The sequence below is a fragment of the Somniosus microcephalus genome, chromosome 11, assembly GCF_052327205.1.
Source record: "Somniosus microcephalus isolate GS21.2 chromosome 11, FLI_Smic_1.0, whole genome shotgun sequence".
NCBI lineage: Eukaryota > Metazoa > Chordata > Chondrichthyes > Squaliformes > Somniosidae > Somniosus > Somniosus microcephalus.
Window position 1 is genome coordinate 56,925,848 of NC_140997.1, and position 23,716 is coordinate 56,949,563.

A 23,716-nucleotide genomic window follows, 5' to 3' on the forward strand; every position below is an offset into this window, starting at 1 on the left:
GCGGCACCTAGCGCGCCGATATTCAGTCTCAGCGCCCCAAGCGGGGGCGCCGAAACCCTTGAATAGCGGCCGGCTTCGACGTGGGGCGCTGAAACTGAATTTCCGGCGGGCGCAAGTGGCTCCGCGCGCAGCGGTAACTTCTGGGCGCAAGCGAGCTGGCGGGCCCAAACTGAATTTCTAGGCCTTTGTATCTGGCCTCATCTCACCAGTGTTTTCAGTTCCCCTACTAAAAGATTGGACAAATGCACGTGTGAAATATGATATCCAGTTCAGATCACAAGTGGGTCCTATTGTTATGCCCCAGGATACACTTTCGTGTGATTACAGGAGGCAGTGGGGAGGGACCAGTGCTGCTGAAACAGAGTATCTAAGGCAGGCCTGATATTTGTAACAAACCCCATTAAGTAAACTGCACAGGAATGCAAGTCACAGGACATTAACATTTTATTGAAACACAGCAGTAATGCAAAATTGCTGAGATACATGTCAGTAACTACAACACTGCCAATATTTACAAAGCTCTTGCAGATAAATGTACTACACATAAAAATAGGCATTACATATATACAAATGTGCAAAACATATGGTATTTGAACATGATATGGAATTTCTCATGGGTGCAAACAGTAATCACAAAGGCATCATGGTTTGATATAGAAGAAAAACACACACATTACATTCTTCCTGGACCCCCAAAGGCTATATGAAATATCTAGTGATTAAAATGTACAAGATTTCAATTTAGAAGACTGTCACCAATTTTATAATAAATTGAGATGCTAAGACATAGTATGGGTATGAAAAACATCTTGTACAAAATGCATTCTTACTATTATAAGCAATGACTAATATCTAACATACTCTACTGTGGAGTTGTACTCTTATTCTGGGGTAAAAATTCATTTTTTCTCTTTGGTAACTGCTCGATTATCAAAAGCTACTTGTAGCTTAAGTTACAGGATCATCGGCAAGACGAGCCTATCTTTTGTTTTCCCCAGCCACACACTATTTCTGAAGCCAACACACAATTCTATTGTAAAATATATCTTTCAGTAGGTTTACCACATGAAGATTTAACTTTCATCATTGTGATAACCGAAGTCCATAATCTGATTTCCACCTGGCAAACTTTTATTTTAGCACAGTTAATCAATAGAAGCTGCCCTATTCACAATAATCAACAATTAGCAATGGGAACCTAATCAGGCTTCTATTGTTTGGATTCATAGTTGGGTAGATTATGGAGTAACAGACATTGCTGAATTACAATCCTGCACTATTCTTTATTTTCTCAAATAATTGAACAAGGGGTCATCCATGATAAGAACTCCTAAATAAATCATCTAATATGGCCTTTTTAATATCACTGCATTTGGGAAATTAATCCATCAACAACTAGAAAATATATTCTGGCACAAAAATATAAAATCCTTTCATATTTCTTTCAAAAAATATCTTTTTTGAGTCTGTGAAAACTGCTGTGTTTTAGTATTTAAGGGTAAATTTGTAAATACTACATGCAGTTAAGACCACGGACCTGTTGTCCTGAAATGATGTGTCTATCTATCATCAGCCCTCCTTACACTCTACCTTTATGCAATACTAGTTTATGTTATTCTTTGGCTGAAGTTGATCATACTTCTACTAAAGAAACTTCCACTAAGTGTGTGTGACAGGGCAAAAACAGTGCATCAACAAAGCACACTGGTGCTTCAACCCATTATACCTGTGGTACAATGCTGGCTTGTGCCCTAGATTGCCCACATGCCAATTCCGAATATTGGCTCTGCCATTATTGCAAGGCTGCAACCGTCAGACTGGTGCTTTTTCACAAGGGCAAGAAACCCGGCAGTACCAGTTACCCCTGGGCCACTATTCTATCTTCTTATGGCTGGTTAAGTGTGGCATTGGCAGATACCTAGGAGTAGGTTTCTTTTGTGAGGGTGTGTGCATGTGTGTCTGGATTAGGGCGATCGGAGAGTGGGATGACATTTCCAAAAATAAAGACATAAGCTGCAAGCTGGACACGAAATGTGGAAAGATTCTTCTTAGCTATGGTAGTACTTTGGTGCTGTTAGTTGGATGGGGTCTCGTTTAAATAGTGGTTTATATTTCAGAAATACTGGCATTTATCACATTACTGACCTCAATTTTCAGTAGCTGTACAAAAATACACAGAAAAGCCAATGCTGTAATTAGTGTTGCTTTGGCAATGAAAGAGTTGGCTTTCAATCTGCTCTGTGCTACTTGGCTTACCTTACCCAGATTTCCATAACCAACCACAAAAGTGGACTATAAGCAATGTCCAGTTGTAAATCTAAACAATGGGCCTAATCAACAATCCCTTACAAAGATCATTTCACTGCAACCAAAATAAATGGGCTGATTGTGGGAATCCCCATAGCTAAGTACTTTAAACAACAAATACATTCAAACTCCAAATACGTGACTTTTTAAAACTGTGGGCTGCGCCACGTTTCAGAAGACAAAACAATCCCACATTCCCTAAAATTAACCATCTGAATACAAATCATTACCAAGGGCATGATTGGAACGGCACAACATAAATTAACAATTCATATTCTGGTAAATGCTGAATCATATGAAGATTTTTTAAAGGCATAAATATATTCCTGTACTGGTAAAGGCAATAATTTCTTTTATATTTATAAATTCACATTCTTCATACTACATTTATTAATTTAATTCGCTTTTAAATTATAGACAACTTCATCTCCTTCTCAAAACCCTGCTTTAATTTTAAAAATTGCAGTTTTTGTTTGATTAGAAAATCTGCACTTTCTATATTTAAAACCCTTTGGCTGATTAGTGAACATCAAGTCCATTAAAAGGACACATCACATTTCATAATATTACATTACTGTACATTACATCATTAAACTGTTTTCATTCATGAAGTGTTTGGCAAATCCTGTTTTTTTGGGGGAAGGGAGCAGAGCCATGCATCATTCTGATCAGGGGGACATCACACGGCAATCACATGAAGTATTTCAATGTCTCGTGCTTGTAAACAACTGAATAAAGCTCTCCCAACATTCTTTCAAGAAGATGGGCCCTTTAAAAGTTACCAGTTCAAACACTGTGCCGACATTTTGTTAATTATGAAAGAATGTATTAAGATAGCACTATTACATTCTCTCATAATTGTTTTTAGTTTGGAATGGCCTCCATAAATTATTCAATGGGCTCAGTTTAATAAAAAAATGCAAGTCAAGAATGTAAATGTTGCCAAATCCTTTTTCCTGGGTCGATTGCAGGATCAGACCCAAATTTAACAATACAAAAAGACATAGGAACATGTTTGGCACTGGAATAAGTCATCCTGATCATTCTTTTTGAAGTTTGGTTAAATGTTACAGAGAGTCAAGCCCCTTGTCCACCTTTGTATACTGAAGAAGTTGATTAGATATGAAAACTGACAGATGGATTGTTAGAAAAAAGATACTACAGGCTTATTAATCAGTACCTAAATGTACAGATTCTAAATGACAATGAAAAGTTATTAGCCTGAAATAAAACAGAAAGACTCTGGTTGACATATGGTACTCACATGGTTTTTGCAGAATTAACACTGACCTAAGAATTACACACAAAATCTCAAGGTGCCACCTACCATCTGTGGTCATTAGAAACTGGATGATTTTGCCCTGGACCTGGACATATCTCCTTTGTGTAATACAATGGATGAAAACATTACAGAAAGAGCTTTAAAACAAAATGTACAAAGTAGGAAAAGAAGATTAAGTAGTTCAAAAACATTTCTGCATTCAAAAGAATGAAACATTTCACTTAGACTGATAAAAATTCACTGAACCAGCCAGTGTAATAAACGCCACAATACCATGCATTCTGGCTCAGGCCACCCACAGGAAAGCTCACTTGCATGAAGAAGAAATTCTTTCCAATTTCAACCTTCATTTCAACAGAACAGTAATTATTCACCACCGACACCAGAATAAAATGTTACATAAAAGTACAAAGCCTTAAAATGGCCAGACTATCGGATTGTCAGTTTGCCCTGAATCATCACTTCTTGTCACTGCCCTCTCTTCTAGAGACAATAAAGTGGACAGGACTGCAGAATCTCAACTTGGCTTGTTTTGTTACTATCTTAGAGTACTAACCATTACTAGATGATTGACACACAACACTAAGAATGCATATTGATTTTGCTTGGGTGCCACTGCCACCAAAAACCTGGTTATATTACTCCCAATGTAGCTGAAGATCATGACCATCCAGAAAATCAGTGGAAAACACACTAGGAGCAGCACTATTCACAGGTGTGAGTCCTGTAGTTGAACCCGGCAGTGTCAGATCCAGCCAGTCCATATTGTCCAAATTATTGTCTGGGAGGTCCAAGTTCAGGCAAGAATTTTCTGCAGTGAAATGCATATCACAGGTGTCCATTGCAGAATGATGCTGATCCAGAATGCTGGGCGTATTCAGTAGGTCATTCTGAAGATCCTCCATTAAAGAAAGGGAGCCTGAACCCTCTTGGCTGACTGTCATTTGAGGAATATTGGCACCAGATGACAACGTACCATCCAGAAAGGCTTCCAGTTGATTTTCTGAACTAATCGTGAGATCATTTGTTGATTCAAGGGACAATGGATGAGGTGCCATCTGAACTTGTGGTGGTGGTCGAGACAACACCGAGTTTACAGGCAAGGAGGAGATGTTGGCCACAACAGCTCTCATCTTGGTAGCAGGCAATGATTCTTCTTTTACAATTGGTGAAATCTCTGTTGCACAAGAAAAAGGTGGTAAAGTTAGTGTCATAAGGACTGGAATGGAAAAAAAACTTTCTAATAATTCTACTGTTTATGATAATTGAGAAATAGCTAAATTGGAGTAATTTCACATATGTCACTATAAAGTCAATTTGAGTGATCTTAGTGCATATTTTCAATAACAATGAACCAGTTTCATTAGTACCTTTTCCACAATTGTTTAAATTTAGCAAAATAGGAAGCTGCAAAACATTAGAAAAAGAAAAATAATCTTTAAAAAGTAACTATTTAGAAACAGCACAATAGCCTGTCATGTCGAGGTCTTCCTCAATCTGCAAATGATTGCTCCACCCTATACCAAATAATTTCTCAATGTGACAACAGGAAAATCACAAGAACATTATCCATTTAAAAGGACACCATCTTCTTGAAAGAGAGCATGGCAGACCCATTGTGGCATAAATCACATTGAAAGGCATTGTCCTTTTATGGATGGCCTTATCATGGTGTAAGTGATGGATCACTCTACTCCCAACACAGTAAAAAGGTTCAACAAACACAACTATGTGTTTATAGATGTTTTAGACCATCATATATGTCATGCAACTCTCCCATGGCATATATAACCTACCCTATCCTTTAGGTCTTTCAGGTATAGCTACTTATAAATCCAATTATGAAACGTAAATGACAAAATCACCTATTCTCTCAAATCCCAGGTCAGGTTATGGGGAGGATGACAGTATGGGTGTGTGGTATATGGTGGAATTTCTATTCAAAGAATGAGGCAAGTAATCTAGCTTCTTCATCTGCTATCTTCCACATACCAAAGATGTATTTCACTAACTTTATATTAATGTAATAGTTTAATTCAAGGTGTCAATACATTTATTCACCTTACCTCCACTTTCAATTAGGATATCAAAAAGGTCGTCCATCTGCTGACTGTGTGCATTGAACACCTACACAAAAAAAACACAAAACGTCATCATTAGTTTTTACAAGAATGCAATGTGCTACACATACAGCCTATTTACAGTCAATGTGTTCTTAGGTTACTGCTCATGCATCAGTGCGAAGTAGTTTCAGATTTCTGATTAGAAATCAGCAATATAACTTGGGAGGCAAGTCCACGATCACAATAAATACAGAGGAAGCAAGCCATTTGTCCCATTCTTAGCACATCCATCTGGAAAAACCCTTTAGCTTCCCTCATCACAGCATCCAACTGTTTCTTAAATAATTTCTGGGTTTTTGTTGTCTCTAACTACTCTACCCAGATGTCCAATCCACAATAACAACAGAAAATGCTGGAAATACTCAGCAGGCCAGGTAGCATCCGTGGAGAGAGAAACAGAGTTAACATTTATGCCCAATCCACATGTTGATTGGTCTGTGTGTGAAGAACTTCCTGATATGTTCTAAATTTGCCTTTTACTAGTTTGAAATCCATCAGTGAGCTGTCTGGGGAGGCCTAACCGGTGTCCCCAGCTCGCTTAACTGAGGACTGAGGCTCAATATCGGGTGTACCTCGGGCCTACCCATTAAGGCGTAGGGACCGCTTCCCACACCCAGTTCACGCCAGCCTTGTTTTTGACACTGTGGCTTTGTTTTCAATGTAAATTAATCAAGTATATGCAGGAGAGTCCAAGCAGCATATACATTAATTAGCTGTGAATCTGTTGCATTCCCTCACATGACTGGCTGTATTATTTCTTCTGTCCCACAAAGCACTGTATTAACTGCAGTATCTTCCCCAATACTTCAGTGTTAGATTATAAGCCTAAATGCATCTAACTCATTACTGCACAGTGCTTACCTCCTGCTGTTTCAGATTGCGAGTCTGCTTGACTGCCTCCTCATATCGAGGAGGATCTTTTGTCTTCGAAACAGAGTTACTAAAGACCGAGTATTCGTTTACGAACTGTTGCTGGGACCGAGATGGGGAAGTGGATGTTCCAGACTGCGGAGACATGGATAATACAATATGGGTTATTCCACTTAGGAATAGGTTATTTAGGAATAATTCTTTCCTGATTGCAATTTTCTCCTATTTACTATTTAGTGCAACAAGAATGGAAATACAATGGTCTCATAAAATCAACTTCAGTTAACAGAAAACTATTTACTCTCATAAGGGATTCATTATATTTCAGGCACAACAATATCATAAAAAGGTAAAATTGAAGTACTGTATATCAAACAATATTACAAGCTAGAAAGATAATTGCAACAATACTGTCCATATATCCTAAGCATTTAGTATAATTCATATACTTGGAATATATTTTCTGTTTAATAATAATGACCAATTAAACTTTCAATTACTTAATTTCCTTTGGAGTTTTCAGAATATAGTGCATATGTTTTCTATCATCTAACATCGGGAAAAAAAACGCAATTCAATAAGCAGATGATGAGTAATGAGAAACCACATACAAACATGCAAAATTAAGGATGGGAAAAGACCATTTAGTCCACCAAGCCGGTCTTGTCTGGACATGGTGCAGCCTCGTACACCGTTAACCCCCTCATCACACATAATACAGGTAGACTATCCTTTATCCGAAAACCTCGGGACCAGCCGAGTTTCGGATAAAGGAGAATTTCGGATTTCGGAAGGTGGGTCGGCGGGGGGTCGTGCGCACGACTTACGCTGACGCTCAGCGTAAGTAAGTCGGGGTCGGCGGGGGTCGGGGCCGGCGGTTGTCGGGGCTGGCGGGGTCCGCGGGGGGGTCGGCGGTTGTCGGGGTCCGCGGGGGGGTCGGCGGTTGTCGGGGCTGGCGGGGTCCGCGGGGGGGTCGGCGGTTGTCGGGGCTGGCGGGGTCGGCGGTTGTCGGGGCCGGCGGGGTCCGCGGGGGGGTCGGCGGTTGTCGGGGTCCGCGGGGGGGTCGGCGGTTGTCGGGGCTGGCGGGGTCCGTGGGGGGGTCGGCGGTTGTCGGGGCTGGCGGGGTCCGCGGGGGGGTCGGCGGTTGTCGGGGCTGGCGGGGGGTCGTGCGCACGACTTACCCTTTATCCGAACTTCCACAACCGGAACCCTCTAAAAACCGAAGGTTTTTTCGTTCAGCTTAAGTCGTACGCACGACTTACGCTGAACGAAAAAACCTTCGGTTTTTAGAGGGTTTCGGTTTTCGGAAGTCCGGATAAAGGGTAGTCTACCTGTACATAGAATTACACACAATCCACAGCACAGAAACAGGCAATTTGGCCCAACTGGTCTATGCTGATGTTTATACTCCACAAAAGCCTCCTCCCACTGTAATTACCTTATCCTACACTGCCCCACATATCCCCATATCAAAGAATCTCCTAGGAAAAGCAACAAAAAAAATTGGAAAGAAAAACGTGAAGTCTCTTTTGGAAAAAAAATTGGGAAATTCCTTGCTGACTCCCTAAGGTAATCAAGCAAAGCTCCAGTAGACCGTGATAACCCATAAATTCATCTAATCAAAGCAGCTTACTTTAACTGAAAATATCCTTCTACTCTCAGGAACTTGTCCATCACCCTTTTGAAGGACTGTAGGAAATCCACACTCAACACAGCCTTAAGTAATCTGTTCCAGAGGGCAACAACTCCCGGTGAGAAGCGAGGGTCCCATGTCTTCAGACCACCACTACCATTAGTATAATAGGGCTACCACTGAACCAAGGATGACAGCATTACCTATAAAACTCTTAAATTTAGCTTGTAGCTCCTTTTCAAGTCATTCAGAAAAACAAAGTCGTCAAGAAACATTGGCCCTGAAATTCCGTGGGTCACTCCCACCATAACTCTGGCTGGAGACTAGGTGGGAACCCAGAGAACCCCTGTGGAACTATAGGGCTCGTTTACACCATGAAGACAGAATTTTGCACTAAGGAAAAAAAAAATCAATTTTCTGCAAGCAAACATCCTTTCAAATTAGAATACTGCAGCTAGGTCAGCCCATCAAATCTCCACTGGTGTTTTCCTCCACAAATACCTGATCTCATCCCATCCTCCTCTTAAACCCCATGCCCTTTAATATGCTTCATTTTTAAGCAACTATCCAATGCCGGTTTAAAAAAATTTGCTTCAACAATGGCTTGTGATGGGGAATTCCACATTTTAACCACCCTCTGTTTAAAGACATTGACCCCAAATTTCCTGGGTCTTCAATACACTCCTATTGTCATTTACTTGTTTCTCCAAGCTCTTAGTAACTTCATCCCGTATTATAGGAACTGCTAGACAAAACAAAATGGTCCTTCTACCATTCTGGTAGTTGCACACAACAATAATGGAGTTGTTAACTAATTATTGACAACCAATCACTATCAATTAGTCTACAACAGACCCAGACATGAGGTGAGGAAAACCCACCAATGACAGAAAGCTTTCGGAACCAGAGGTCCAAAGTCACCTGTTCCTCCTAAGCATTCTACACTTACCATACGTCAGGTCTCAAATTACTCAAAGAAACATTGAAACATAGAAGATAGGAGCAGGAGTAGGCCATTCGGCCCCTCGAGCCTGCTCCGCCATTCAATGCGATCATGGCTGATCATCCAAACTCAGTACCTTGTCCCTGCTTTCTCCCCATATCCCTTGATCCCTTTAGCCTTAAGAAATATATCTAACTCCTTCTTGAATATATTTAATGAATTGGCCTCAACTGCCTTCTGTGGTAGAGAATTCCACAGGTTCACCACTCTCTGGGTGAAGAAATTCCTCCTCATCTCAGTCCTAAATGGCTTACCCCTTATCCTTAGACCCTTCTCATATACTGTATCCCAAAATATTGTCTAAAAGAAATATCACAATGTTTATGAGATGTCATGAGTATTAGTAACAGGGAATCCCGAGATTCGGCACAGATTTTAAAGCTCAGAGCTGAAATCTACCAGAAGTTGAGGACTAATCGAAATTTAACTGACTCAGGCCCTGGTGAGCCAAAAACTGAAAGGCGACAATTAAAAGAAGACAATGACAAACCTGAAAAAACTGGTAACTTTAGAAAAAAAAAGTTTTAAAGCTTTCTTATACTGCTAAGGTACAGCAAACTGTAAAAAAAATTCATACACAATGCAACGAAGACTTTCAGACTGATCAATAGCCAAGACTGCTGCTCCTAATGAGAAAAAGACCACATTGAGGTTGTGTCTACAGCTGAGAGAGGGCATGTCATGAGGGTTACATTAAGTTTTTAAAATTTGGTACAGGTGGGAGATTATCCTGTCTGTATGTGAAGACTAATAAAGTAAATTACAAAAAACAAACAAATCCACCCTGCCAATGTGGGCAACTGATAAATGTTTAAGGTGGAGATAGACAGATTTTTGCAAGATAAGGACGTGAAGGGTTATGGGGAGTGGATGGGGAAGTGGCTTTGAGCCCAAGATCAGCCATGACCTTATTGAGTGGCGGAGCAGGCTCGAGGGGCCAAGTGGCCTATTCCTGCTCCTATTTTTTATGTTCTTATGTTTAAAAGTGCAGACAAAGGGAAATAAAACAGGAACCAGCCATCGCTTCCTCTAATGATTTCATATTAGTTCTGCAATTACCTTGAGCGTACAGCTGGGTCCATTGAGTAAAGTATTAACGTTGCTCATCCTTGGGTGATGCACGTTACCTGCTGAGCTGTTTATGAAGCATTGCTGCACTGTTGCTGCTGTTTGAATGTGGTTTGGAAATACATTGGTTGATGATGTGGATGTAAAAACCTGTGGATTTACAACACTCAGTAAAATTCTTATATAGCCTCAGAACAATACATATTAATCCTATTCGGTCAAAACACAAAACAGAACAAATATTACTTCCTTCCATAAAAGAGATCTGGAATATTTAAACTTGTATCTTAACTCTACTGTTTGAGATTATGAACTAAGTAAATCATAAAACAAGAATACTTTTCATGTTGCAGCTCAGGAATCTGACGTGTAATTATTAAGTAATTACCAATGAATTAGGTTTCTCTATGATTCAAATGGAGAAATAATACAGGAAGCGATGCTATTCCCCATATTGGAAATTTACAATTTTAGTCATATAGCTAGGGGCATGTCTCAAGCGGACTTCACAGACTGCAAAGAAAAAAACCAAGATGCTCCCATACAGCTTCTAACAACCAATTTAAGAACCAGAGACAGAGTAGAGGTTCCGGAGCAGGTTGCCTGCATGGCCTGTCAGACTTCAAAATGTACATGGGGGCATAAAAGAGCACTGAAATAACAAAACCAGAAGATACAAAAATATTAACGGAGAGTGCTTTTTTTTTTTTTTTAGCTACAATCAGAAGTCAAAAGGCCATTAAAGACTGTGTAGGTATTTGAAGGATTCCTCAGGGCAGATTCGAATGAGTAAGGCAGCAGTCTCAACTGATTACTTTACATCAGTCTTCATTCCTGAGAATGATGCTCAGTTACCAGCGATGGATTGCACTGTTGCTATGAAAATTGTAAAAATCAAAGATGAGGATACCATCTTTGAAAGAATTCAGAACCCAAAGACAGATCGGGTTGCTGATGATGACATCCACCTGAAGGTGCTTGAAGAAATGGGAAATGTGATTTGTGAACCCTTTGCTCATATCTTTAACAGCTCAGGGATTATTCTCTTGGACTGAAAGGAGACTCATGTACTATAGTACCAATTTTCAAAAAGGGCGACAGGTCAGAAGCAGGGAACTATAGGCCCATTAGCTTGACTTCTATCATAGGTGAGATGCTAGAAGGGATCACAACATATACTCTGACCGTGGATGAAAACAAACCACTGCAAGTGGATCTTGATGTGATGGAGAATGGACCCATGTTTTCCAAGTGGCATTTAACGTAGATAAATGTACTGTTCTGCACGTGGGCAGGGCCAATGCTGTATATTTATACCCTACAGGGTACAGAACTTAAGTCTGTTGAGAAAGGACACAATCTTGGTGGCATATTAATCTCAAGATTCACAAGCAGTGCTGTGAAGTGACGGCCAAAATAAGTAAGAGTATTAGGTTGCATTGATAAAACAATTTAATATAAAACAAAAGACAACATATTGTTCTTGTATAAGACCTTGGTTCGGCCTCACTTAGAATATAATGTTCAGTTTTGACCCCTCACATGGTGGGCAATATTGAAGCTTTGGAAAAGGTTCAGAGGATGTTCACGTGAATGATACCCAATTTCAAACACCTGAGTTATCCTAACAGGCTTTAAAAGCTGGGTCTATTTACTTTAGAGAAGCGTAGACCCTGTTAGGGGGGTTTGATTGAACCGTTTAAAATATGGATAGATTATTTCAATTAGATAGGTGAGGGAGAACTAGTACTTTATTAAATTTATAAATTAACTAGTTAAACTAATTAATAAAACTATAAATAATTTTTGAATAAAGATTTTAACTAATTAAATAAAATAAGGTTAGACTAAGATATGGCAGAGCAGGTTGTGTGTCTGGACTACAGTATGTGGGAGTTTGTGGACAGCGAGACTGTCCTGAGTGAACACGTCTGCAGTAAATGTCTCCGTCTCGAATCTCTCCGGCTCAGAGTCATTGAGTTGGAGTGCGAGTTGGAGACACTGACACATAAGGGAGGGGGAGGAGTATCTGGACAGTTTGCTCCAGACCTCGGTCACGCCTTGTAAAGAGGTGCAGGGTCAGAATGGGTTTGGTGTGACCGATAGTGTGCAGAGTAAGGGGAACCCAGGTAAAAAAGGGAACGAGGATCCACAGAAATTGGTCCTATCCAACAGGTGAGGATAAGGATAAAGACTGTCGGAAGAAAAGCCAGAATGCAGACCATGGCAGGAGGCTGTCTTAAGGGAGCGGAGCATGAGGAGAGGAAGCGTAATGCGGTAGTTGTAGGGGATTCTATAATTAGGGGGACAGATAGCATCCTTTGTAAGCAAGATCGAGAGTCCCACATGATATGTTGCCTACCTGGTAAGGGACATCTCAAACCGACTTGAAAGGATATTGGAGAGGGAGGGGGAGGATCCAGTTGTTGTGGTCCATGTTGGGACCAGCAACATAGGGAAGAGTAGGCAAGAGGTCCTGTTTGGGGAGTACCAGGAACTAGGAGCTAAATTCAAGAATAGGACATCAAGGGTTATAATCTATGGATTATTACCTGAGCCACGTGCAAATTGCCGTAGAGATAAACTGATTAGGGAAGTAAACATGTGGCTAAAGGAGTGGTGTGGGAAAGAGGGGTTCCAATCATGGGGCACTGGCACCAGTATTGGGACAGGACGGGACTGTACCGTTAGGACGGGCTCCACCTGAACCAGTCTATGAACAGGGTCCTAGCGGAACGGATAAATAGGGCGGTCACAAGGACTTTCAACTAGTAAATGGTGGAGGGGAGGGCTCAGAGGGCAATTGCAGTACAAATACAAATGAAAGGGAAGAAAGTAGAGTAGCAGTCAGATGTTGTACTTTAGGCACTACAGGTACAAGAGGGAAACCAGGGAATTATAGACCAGTAAGCCTAACATCTGTTGTGGGGAAATTGCTAGAGTCTATAATTAAGGATAGGGTGACCGAACACCTCGAAAATTTTCAGTTGCTCAGAGAGAGCCAGCATGGATTTTTGAAAGATAGGTCATGCCTGACAAAACTGGTTGAATTTTTTGAAGAGGTGACTAAAGTAGTGGACATGGGAATGTCTATGGATGTCATTTATATGGACTTCCAGAAGGCATTTGATAAAGTCCCACATAAGAGACTGTTAACTAAGGTTGAGGGCAAATTATTGACCTGGTTAGGAAATTGGCTGAGTGGCAGGAGACAGAGAGTAGGGATAATGGCTATTTACTCAAATTAGCAGGATGTGACTAGTGGTGTCCTGCAGGGATCTGTGTTGGGGCTCAACTATTCATAGTATTTATTAATGACTTAGATGATGGTGTGGCGGAACCACCAGAGGATTACGGACAATTGTATTTAATTCCTTTTACAGCAATGTAGTACAGCTGGGGGCTGCACCTTTAATGTATCTGTTAACTGTACTAGGGCTTCTTTCCTGTACTCCGCGTGATGACGTCATGCCGTCCGTCACGTGATCTCTCAACGGAGGGAAGAACGTGATGACGTCATGGCGTCGGAGCTCGGAACCGTAGAGCTCGGAACCTGCTAGCAGTTGAGCTCAGAACCTGCTGGCAGTTGAGCTCAGAACCTGCTGGCAGTTGAGCTCGGAACCTTCTAGCGGTTCCAGAGAGGCTTTCAAGCAGACCAGACCTATTTGCATTGTATCCTACAGTTTCCTGTACAGCTTCGTTTGTTCATTAAATTTTATTGTTTTTGATTTTCTGAGTCGATCTCAATTCTTTGGCTAGGAACCCCAGTTCCTACATTGGTGACCCCGATTTCTTCGAACAATTTTCTTTGAAGTTACATCATGGACACGAACGCCGTCACCCTCAAACTTCCGCAATTTTGGGAGCAACAACCGGCCGCATGGTTTTTCCAGGCGGAAGCCCAATTTGCAATCCGGGGAGTAGCAGCGGATTCGACCCGTTATTATTACGTGGTCTCCGCCCTCGACAGTGCCACGGCCTCGCGGGTCGTCAGCCTCCTTGAGAGTCCACCGAACGATGGCAAGTACGAAGCTTTAAAAGCACGTTTACTGCAGATTTTCAGTCTGTCCAAGTCGGAGCGTGCTCGCAGACTTATCTCCATGTCCGGCCTCGGGGACTCAAAACCCTCAGAGCTCATGAGCCAAATGCTCACGCTTTTGGGCTCGGAATCGCAATGTTTTCTGTTCCGCGAGCTGTTTCTCTGTCAACTACCAGAGCCAGTATAGACGGCCTTGGCCAATTCTGTGATCACGGATTGTGCTGAACTCGCCGCGGAAGCGGATAAAATATTCACCGTCTCACAACAATCTTGTGCAGCCACGAGGCGCCAAAACTATGCTGAACTCGCTGCAGAGGCGGATAAAATATGCTCCTGCACACAACCATGTTGTGCAGCCACGAGGCGCCCATCCCCCACAAGAGCGAATCCGACCCTTCCTCCTGCAGGCTGGTGTGCATACCACGCTCGTTTCTGCATGAAGGCCAGAAATTGCCGTCTGCCCTGCAGTTTCTCACCAAAAAAAAAACCTACCTCAAACCAGCGGTTTCTGAGCAGATCAATAAGTCCTAAGGGACACGCCGGAGTTGCGATGGCCGTCGGGTCCGCAGGGAAACTCCTATACATTACAGACTCCCTGTCAGGGTGACGTTTTCTCTGTGATACTGGCTCCCAGTGCAGTATCCCACCAGCGTCAAAGCTAGATCTTCAATCCGGCGGTCAAGGTCCCCCCCTCGAGGCAGCCAATGGTGCGGTCATTCGCACGTTCGGAAAGCGTAGGGTCCAGTTGAGTTTTGGCGGCCAACGTTTTGTTTGGGAGTTCATCACGGCGAAAGTCTCACAGGCCATCCTGGGGGCAGATTTCTTCTGCGCAAACAGGTTTCTCGTCGACGTCCGACACTGCCGGCTAATCAGTGCCTCCACTTTTCACTCGGTCCCCTGCCACCGAAGCACCGCGATGTCTTGGTCAGTTGCCTGTGCAGTCCCATCTCCAAATGAGTTCTCTCGTCTTCTCAGTGAGTTCCCTGAGCTCACCAGGCCCTCTTCTTCAGTCGCGAGGCACGGCGTGGCGCACCACATTACCACGACAGGATCCCCCGTTTATGCGAGAGCTCGAAGGCTGGAACCCGGTAAACTCGCAGCCGCCAAGGCGGAGTTCCATACAATGGAACGCCTGGGTATTATTCGACGTTCGAATAGTCCTTGGTCCTTGCCATTACACATTGTTCCTAAGCCGGGTGGCGGATGACGACCATGTGGCGACTACAGACGCCTGAATGAGGCTACCACGCCGGATCGGTACCCAATTCCTCACATTCAGGATTTTTCGGCCCATCTGGCAGGGAATTCCATCTTTTCCAAAGTAGACCTCGTCCGAGGCTATCATCAAGTGCCCGTGTATCCTCAGGACGTCCCCAAAACTGCCGTCATCACACCTTTCGGGCACTTTGAGTTCCTTCGTATGCCGTTTGGGCTGAAGAATGCAGCACAAGCCTTTCAACGTCTCATGAATTCCGTGTTGCGCGATCTGCCGTTCATCTTCGTCTACCTAGACGACATCCTTATTGCCAGTAACAGCACGAAAGAACACATTACGCACTTGCGTACCCTTTTTTCTCGTCTCAGCCAACATGGCCTTATTATCAACCCGGCCAAGTGCCAGTTTGGGTTGCACAGCATTGATTTTCTGGGACACAGAATCACCTCAGAAGGCGCCATCCCGCTGGCCACGAAGGTGGAAGCAGTGACCTCGTTCCCTCTTCCTCAGACCGTCAGGGCCCTCCAGGAATGGTCAATTTTTATCATCGGTTCGTCCCCAAGGCGGCATTGTTGATGCAACCTTTGTACGAGGCCCTCAGAGGTAAATCGGGCAAAGACCCGATCGATTGGACACCCCAGATGGACCAGGTTTTCCTCGACACTAAGAACGCTTTGGCTGCTGCGACCATGTTGGCACATCCCCTTCCGGGCGCAACCATTGCCCTTACCACCGACGCATCTGATTATGTCATCGGGGCAGTACAGGAGCAGTGGGTCGATGGCACATGGCAACCACTGGCTTTCTTCAGCCGCCAACTGCGGAAGAACGAACGCAAGCATAATACTTTTGACAGGGAGTTGTTGGCATTGTTTCTGGCCATCCGCCATTTTCGCTTCCTACTGGAAGGACGCCCATTCACGGCTTTTGTAGACCACAAGCCACTTACTTTTGCGATGGCGAAGACAGCAGAACCATGGTCAGCACGGCAACGACGTCATCTTACGTACATATCTGAATTTACAACCGACATACAACATGCCTCGGGCAAAGACAACCTGGTGGCGGATTGTCTCTCCTGCGCCCAGCTCCACGCAGTACACCTGGGAGTCGACTATGTTGGTTTGGCAAAAGAACAGAAGGCAGACCCTGAAGTGCAGGCATACCGGACCGCACCTTCCAGCTTACAAGTGGCTGATGTCAGTTTCCAGGCCGCAGGGACCACACTCCTATGTGACATCTCGATGGGCGTCCCACGTCCAATCGTTCCAGTCGAATGGCGCAGGAGAATTTTCGACACTATCCACGGGTTGTCACACCCTGGCATGAGAGCATCACAACGACTCATGGCAAAGAAATTCGTCTGGAAGGGCATGCACCTCGACGTCCGTGACTGGACCAATACCTGCGTGAGTTGCCAGAAGTCCAAGATACAACGCCATGTTAAGGCCCCAGTCGCCACTTTTCCAGTTCTGGAGCGTCGATTCGACCATGTGCACGTGGACCTGGTTGGTCCTCTCCCTTCCTCTCGCGGGTACACTCACCTCCTCACCATGGTAGACCGCACCACCAGGTGGCCAGAGGCAATTCCTTTGGTTGCCACCACAGCGGCAGACGTCTCCAGAGCCTTCATCTCATCGTGGGTAGCTCGGTTCGGGGTACCGGCTGACATCTCCTCCGACCGGGGGCCTCAATTTACCTCTGAGCTTTGGAACGCCGTAGCTCAAGGTTTGGGCACCAAACTTCATTGTACCACCGCCTACCATCCACAGGCGAACGGTCTGTGTGAAAGATTCCACAGGTCCCTTAAAACCGCCCTGCGTGCTAGTCTCCGTGGGCCTAGTTGGGTGGACAGGCTCCCTTGGGTGCTGCTAGGTCTTCGCACGGCGTCTAAGGACGACCTGCATTCTTCTTCAGCAGAGCTGGTTTACGGCCAACCACTCAGAGTGCCTGGTGATTTTCTTCCTCCTCACACGGAACCCTGGTCCCCAGCTCAGCAGCTTGTCAGCCACCAGGAAGCGGCTAGGAATTTCACCCAGTGTCTTCGTCGCATCATGACCTGCAGCGCTCCCATGTCCCGGTGGATCTTAAGAGCGCAAAATACGTGTTCATTCGGCAGGATGCTCGCAAAAACCCGCTCAAGCCGCCTTACACAGGTCCGTTCCGCGTCATCTCGTCAGGTGACAAGTCCTTCACAGTCGACGTCAGCGGTAAGCCTGACCACATCTCCATCGACCGGTTGAAACCGGCGCATCTGTATCTGAGCGAACCAGTCATCACCGCTCAGCCGCCTCGTCGTGGTCGTCCACCGTCGACTGCTGGTCCAGTACAGCCACAGTCATCCGCCGAGTCGCCAGTGCCCGCCTCACTGGGTCGACCACAGCCGGCCTCTTCTTCTCCTCCGCCTGTGGCGTCATCCCAACCACAGCCAACGGCCAGTTCGTCTTCTAGCGCACCGTTCCAGCTGCCGGGGGTATCGCAGTCGGTCGGACAGACTTGTCAGACCCCCTTCTCGCCTTACCTTCTCTGTTAAAAGCAATTCTGGGGGGGCGCATGTGGCGGAACCACCAGAGGATTACGGACAATTGTATATAATTCCTTTTACAGCAATGCAGTACAGCTGGGGGCTGCACCTTTAATGTATCTGTTAACTGTACTAGGGCTTCTTTTCTGTACTCCGCGTGATGACGTCATGCCGTCCGTCACGTGATCTCTCAACGGCGGGAAGAACGTGATGACGTCAGAGCTCAGAACCTTCTAGCAGTTGAGCTCGGAACCTGCTGACAGTTGAGCTCGGAACCTGCTGGCAGTTGAGCTTGGAACCTGCTGGCAGTTGAGCTCGGAACCTTCTAGCAGTTCCAGAGAGGCTTTCAAGCAGACCAGACCTATTTGCATTGTATCCTACAGTTTCCTGTACAGTTTCGTTTGTTCATTAAATTTTATTGTTTTTGATTTTCTGAGTCAATCTCAATTTTTCGGCTAGGAACCCCAGTTCCTACAATGGCATAGAAAGCCATATATCCAAATTTGCTGATGAGACAAAGATAGGCGGCATTGTAGGCAGTGTAGATGAAAGCATAAAATTACAAGGATATCGATAGTTTAAGTGAATGGGAAAAACTGTGGCAAATGGATTTCAATGTAAGCAAATGTGAGGTCATCCACTTTGGACCTAAAAAGGATAGAACAGGGTACTTTCTAAATGGTAAAAAGCTAAAAACAGTGAAGGTCCAAAGAGACTTGGGGGTTCAAGTACATAAATCATTAAAATGTCATGAACAGGTACAGAAAATAATTAAAAAGGCTAATGGAATGCTGGCCTTTTATCCTAAGGACTAGAGTACAAGGGGGCAGATTTTATGCTGCAGCTATACAAAACCCTGGTTAGACCACACCTGGAGTACTGTGAGCAGTTCTGGGCACCACACCTTAGGAAGGGTACACTGGCCTTGGAGGGAGTGCAGCATAGGTTTACTAGAATGATACCCAGACTTCAAGGGTTAAGTTACGAGGAGAGATTACACAAGTTAGGGCTGTATTCCCTAGAATTTAGAAGGTGATCTGATCAAAATTTTCCGGATATTAAGGGAAACAAGATAGGGTAGATAGAGAAACTATTTCAGCTGGTTGGGGATTCTAGGACTAGGGGGTCTAGTCTAAAAATTAGAACCAGACCTTTCAGGAGTGAAATTAGGAAACACTTCTACACACGGGGAATGGTAGAAGTTTGGAACTCTCTTCCGCAAATGGCAATTGATGCTAGATCAATTGTTAATTTTAAATCTGAGATTGATAGCTTTTCGTTAACCAACGGTATTAAGGGATATGGGCCAAAGGCAGGTATATGGAGTTAGATCACAGATCAGCCATGATCTCATCGAATGGCGGAACAGGCTCGAGGGGCTGAATGGCCTACTCCTGTTCCTATGTACTGCAAGGATATTCTTACATACATAGGCTAGTGTCAGCTGTGGCTCAGTGGATAGCACCCTCACCCGAGTCAGAAGGTTGTGGGTTCAAGATCCACTCCAGAGACTTGAGCACGAAAATCTAGGCTGATACACCAGTGCAACACTGAGGGAGTGCTGCATTGTCGGAGGTGCCGTCTTTCAGCTGAGACTTTAAACTGAGGCCCCGTCTGCCCTCTCAGGTGGACGTAAAAGATCCCATGGCACTATTTCGAAGAGCAGGGGAGTTATCCCCGGTGTCCTGGCCAATATTTATCCCTCAATCAACATCACTAAAAAATACCAGATTATCTGGTCACTATCACATTGCTGTTTGTGGGAGCTTGCTGTGCATAAATTGGCTGCTGCGTTATAGAGTCATAGTCATATACAGCACAGAAAGAGGCCCTTCGGCCCATCGTGTCCGCGCCGGCCATCAAGCCCTGTCTATTCTAATCCCATTTTCCAGCACTTGGTCCGTAGCCTTGTATGCTATGGCGTTTCAAGTGCTCATCTAAATGCTTCTTGTTAAGTCTGTGTGTTCCAGTTGTATTAAGATTAATTACTGACACAGACTACAAGAATAAAGTTCAACAGGTCTTTACTAGTTGGAGGTCAGGACTATACTAAATACAATATCACTACACAGTACTTATATACCGGTGGTCACCACCGGTATTACGTATACAGCAGCCAGAGAAAGTAGTACATCTCTTAAGGTGGAACAGGCTTAAGTTCTCTTAAGGTGGAACAGGTTACATACACCACAATTCTCCCTTTTTAGCTTAACAGTCATATCCCCATTTAACATAACATAATAACATATATACATATATAACTTCAGGTATAAACAGTTCAAAGGTTCAGTCTCTCAGGAGGCCTTCTGATTCGGTTTGGATAACGCCTTTCAGTGGTCTCTGATTCTTGTTGCTGAGGTGACTCTTCTTGTTGGTTTCCTATATATTGGACGTCATCATCAGGTACAGTCCCTGCCGGGGTAGATGCTTCGGGTTCATTAACGTCTTCCACAGTTGTCTCTGTCGCAACCATGGGTTCGACCCTTGCTCTTGATTCTACCAGTTGATCCGCATGACGCCTTATCACATTGTTACCAATATCTACTGTGTACATCAGAGGTCCTTGTCTGGCCCGAATTGTTGCGGACTGCCATTTTTCGTTTCCATAGCCCCTTGCCAACACTGGTTGTCCTACGTCGAAACTTCGAGTGGACTTGTTATTAATATGCCGGAACTGTTTGTTTTCCACTTCCCTCCGCACATTTGGTTTTAACAAGTCCAACCTGGACCGCAACCTCCTGTTATAAAACATCATGGCAGGACTTTGGTTAGTTACTGCATGAGCGGCGTTTCGATATGCCATTATGAAATTGTCCACCTTGTGTTGTAACGGAATCTGATCATTGTTCATGGCCTTTATTGCCTTTTTGAATGTTTGGACAAATCTCTCGGCCAACCTGTTTGTCGCCGGATGATATGGGGCAGAGGTATAATGTTTCACCCCATTCTTCTTTAAGAATTTTTGGAATTCTTCCGACACGAACTGTGGTCCGTTGTCCGAACATATCTGTTCTGGCAATCCGTTCCTTGCGAATATTGTTCTTAACACCGCAATTGTCTTTTCTGAAGTAGTGGTATTCATCTTGATCACTTCTGGCCATTTGGAATGTGCATCCACCGCAATTAGGAACATGGAGTCCATGAATGGACCAGCAAAGTCAATATGTACGCGTTGCCATGGGGCTGAAGGCCATTCCCATGGGTGTAGCGGTGCGATCGGAGGTGCATTTTGCACTTTTTGGCACCCAGCGCAGCTTTTTGTCAACTCCTCTATCTGTTGGTCAATGCCCGGCCACCATACATAAGCCCTAGCAAGACTTTTCATCTTAACTCCCCCCAGATGACCTTCATGCAGTTCCCTTAGAACTCTTTCCCGTAACTTGGGAGGAATAATCACTCTTGTCCCGTACATCAAAGTACCATGGCAGACGGACAGCTGGTCTCGCCTTGCCGAGAATGCCGGTAACAGAGGATCACCATGTGTTGGCCATCCCTTCACTGTCACCTCGTAAACTCGGGACAGTGTCGGGTCGTTCCTGGTTTCTCTTTCAATACTTGCATTGGTGACTGGTAAACACTCGATGATGGTCGAATGAAATAACTCAACAGGGTCAACTTTCGTCGTCTCTTCTGCTTCAGGTAGTGGCAGGCGCGACAGCCCATCAGCATTGCCATGCTGCTTTGTACCTTTGAATTCTATTTGATATTGATGTGCCCCTAGGAAAAGGGACCATCTCTGGAGTCGCTGTGCTGTCATCACCGAAATACCCTTCTTAGGGTTAAAAATGGATACCAACGGCTGATGGTCTGTCAGAAGTGTGAATTTTTGGCCCTGCCGGTAATGATTAAACTTCTTCACTCCCCATACAAGGCTGAGAGCCTCCCTATCGATCTGCGCATAGTTGCGCTCAGCGGAGGTCAATGATCTGGATGCAAACGCGACTGGCCTTTCCGTGCCATTTGGCAACTTGTGTGAGAGTACTGCCCCAATACCATATGGAGAAGCATCACAAGCCAACCGAATAGGCAGTGTCGGGTTGAAGTGAGCCAACACTTCCTCTGAGGTGATCAATTCTTTGCTTTTGCGAAATGCCTTCTTACAGTTTTCGCTCCATTCCCATGGTACCCCCTTCTGTAAAAGAGCGTTCAGCGGGTGCAGTACCGTGGATAGATTCGGTAGAAACTTATGGTAATAGTTAATCAATCCCAGAAACGACCTCAACTGAGAGACATTATCCAGAGCGGGAGCCTTTACAACTGCCTCTATCTTGTCAGGAGACTTATGAAGCCCCTCCCGGTCAATGACATGACCACAGTACGAGATCCGCTTCTGAAAGAACTCACATTTCTGCCGATTAACTCTAAGTCCATACTCTTTCAGTCTGTTGAGCACCAGTTCCAAGTTTGCGAGGTGTTCTTCATCACCATCACCTGTAATCAGAATATCGTCCAGGTAACATTGTGTGCCTGGAATTCCCTGTAATACCTGCTCCATGGCCCTCTGCCAAATTGCCGGAGCCGATGCCACTCCAAAAACCAGCCTATTATACCGGTACAAACCTCTATGCGTGTTGATCGTGAGGTACTGGCGTGACTCTTCTTCAACCTCCATCTGCAAGTACGCCTGCGCCAGGTCTATCTTGAAGTGTTTCCCGCCAGACAACGAAGCAAAAATATCCTCAATCCGCGGAAGCGGATACTGCACCGTGTGAAGCACCGGATTAACGGTGATCTTGAAATCTCCACAGATGCGAACCTTCCCTGGTTCTCCTGGCTTGTTGCTCGAAGGACGTTTCATAACGGGAACAATGGGCGTAGCCCACTCACTCCAATCTACCTTAGACAGTACACCTGAACGTTCTAGCGCTTCCAGTTCCGCTTCTACAGTAGGTCGTATTGCATAGGGTACCGGTCTGGCTTTGAAAAATTTTGGTTGTGCATGTTCATCAATCTTGATGTTTGCCGTAATTCCTTTCAGTGTTCCCAGTCCTTGCTGGAACACCTCTTTAGCATCATCCAATATTTTGGACAATCGTTTAGGTTTGACATCTGTTTCCCCGGAATCTACCGTTAGTGCTTTTAAGGAGTGCCAGTCCATATTCATTTTCCTAATCCACTCCCGTCCCAGTAGTGGTGGACCTCCTTCAGGTAGCACATATAAGTCCATTACTTGGCTTTCTTCACCCTTGTGGACCACTTTTACCTCTATCTTTCCGATGGGGTACACTCTTTGCCCCGTGTATGTTTTCAATATAATCTCCGTATCCCGTAGGGGAATATGTTGGAATAACCTTTTGTAATCTTTCTTATTCATGACCGTCAATGCCGATCCAGTGTCCAATTCCATCTTTACTTGGACTCCTGCTATCTGAAGAGTGACCCAAATTGTCTGGAGATCTGCATCCTTACCAACGTTGTGTACTCTTAAGCTACCCAGTTCATTATTGCTAGCGTCTGAATCTGACTTCTGTTCGTTCGAACTGGTCTTTGTCACCTTGTGCACCTTTATGTATTTTCCTTGCGGTGACTTTTTGTTGCTGGTCTTCTTTCCTGACCGGCATACTTTAGCTATGTGGCCAAGCCTGCCACACGTTCTGCATTCTTGGTTTTTAAACCAACACTGGTTCTGATCGTGTGTTGTCTTTCCACAA

At 44.4% G+C, this 23,716-nt stretch overlaps 1 protein-coding gene across 5 annotated transcripts in view; it reads right to left on the reverse strand.

The window, feature by feature from the left end:
* Nucleotides 1-426: 426 nt before the first annotated feature.
* Nucleotides 427-23,716, reverse strand: part of mrtfba (myocardin related transcription factor Ba) — a 320,882-nt gene continuing 297,592 nt past the window's right edge. For all 5 annotated transcript variants that reach the window (XM_086000754.1, XM_086000755.1, XM_086000756.1 and 2 more), the window contains 4 exons: nt 10,278-10,436; nt 6,574-6,717; nt 5,656-5,716; nt 427-4,766 (listed from right to left, as the gene is read on the reverse strand). In XM_086000754.1, the coding sequence (XP_085856880.1) occupies nt 4,228-4,766; nt 5,656-5,716; nt 6,574-6,717; nt 10,278-10,436 (903 nt within the window). In that variant the 3' untranslated portion in view covers nt 427-4,227. The remainder of the gene's footprint in view (nt 4,767-5,655; nt 5,717-6,573; nt 6,718-10,277; nt 10,437-23,716) is intronic.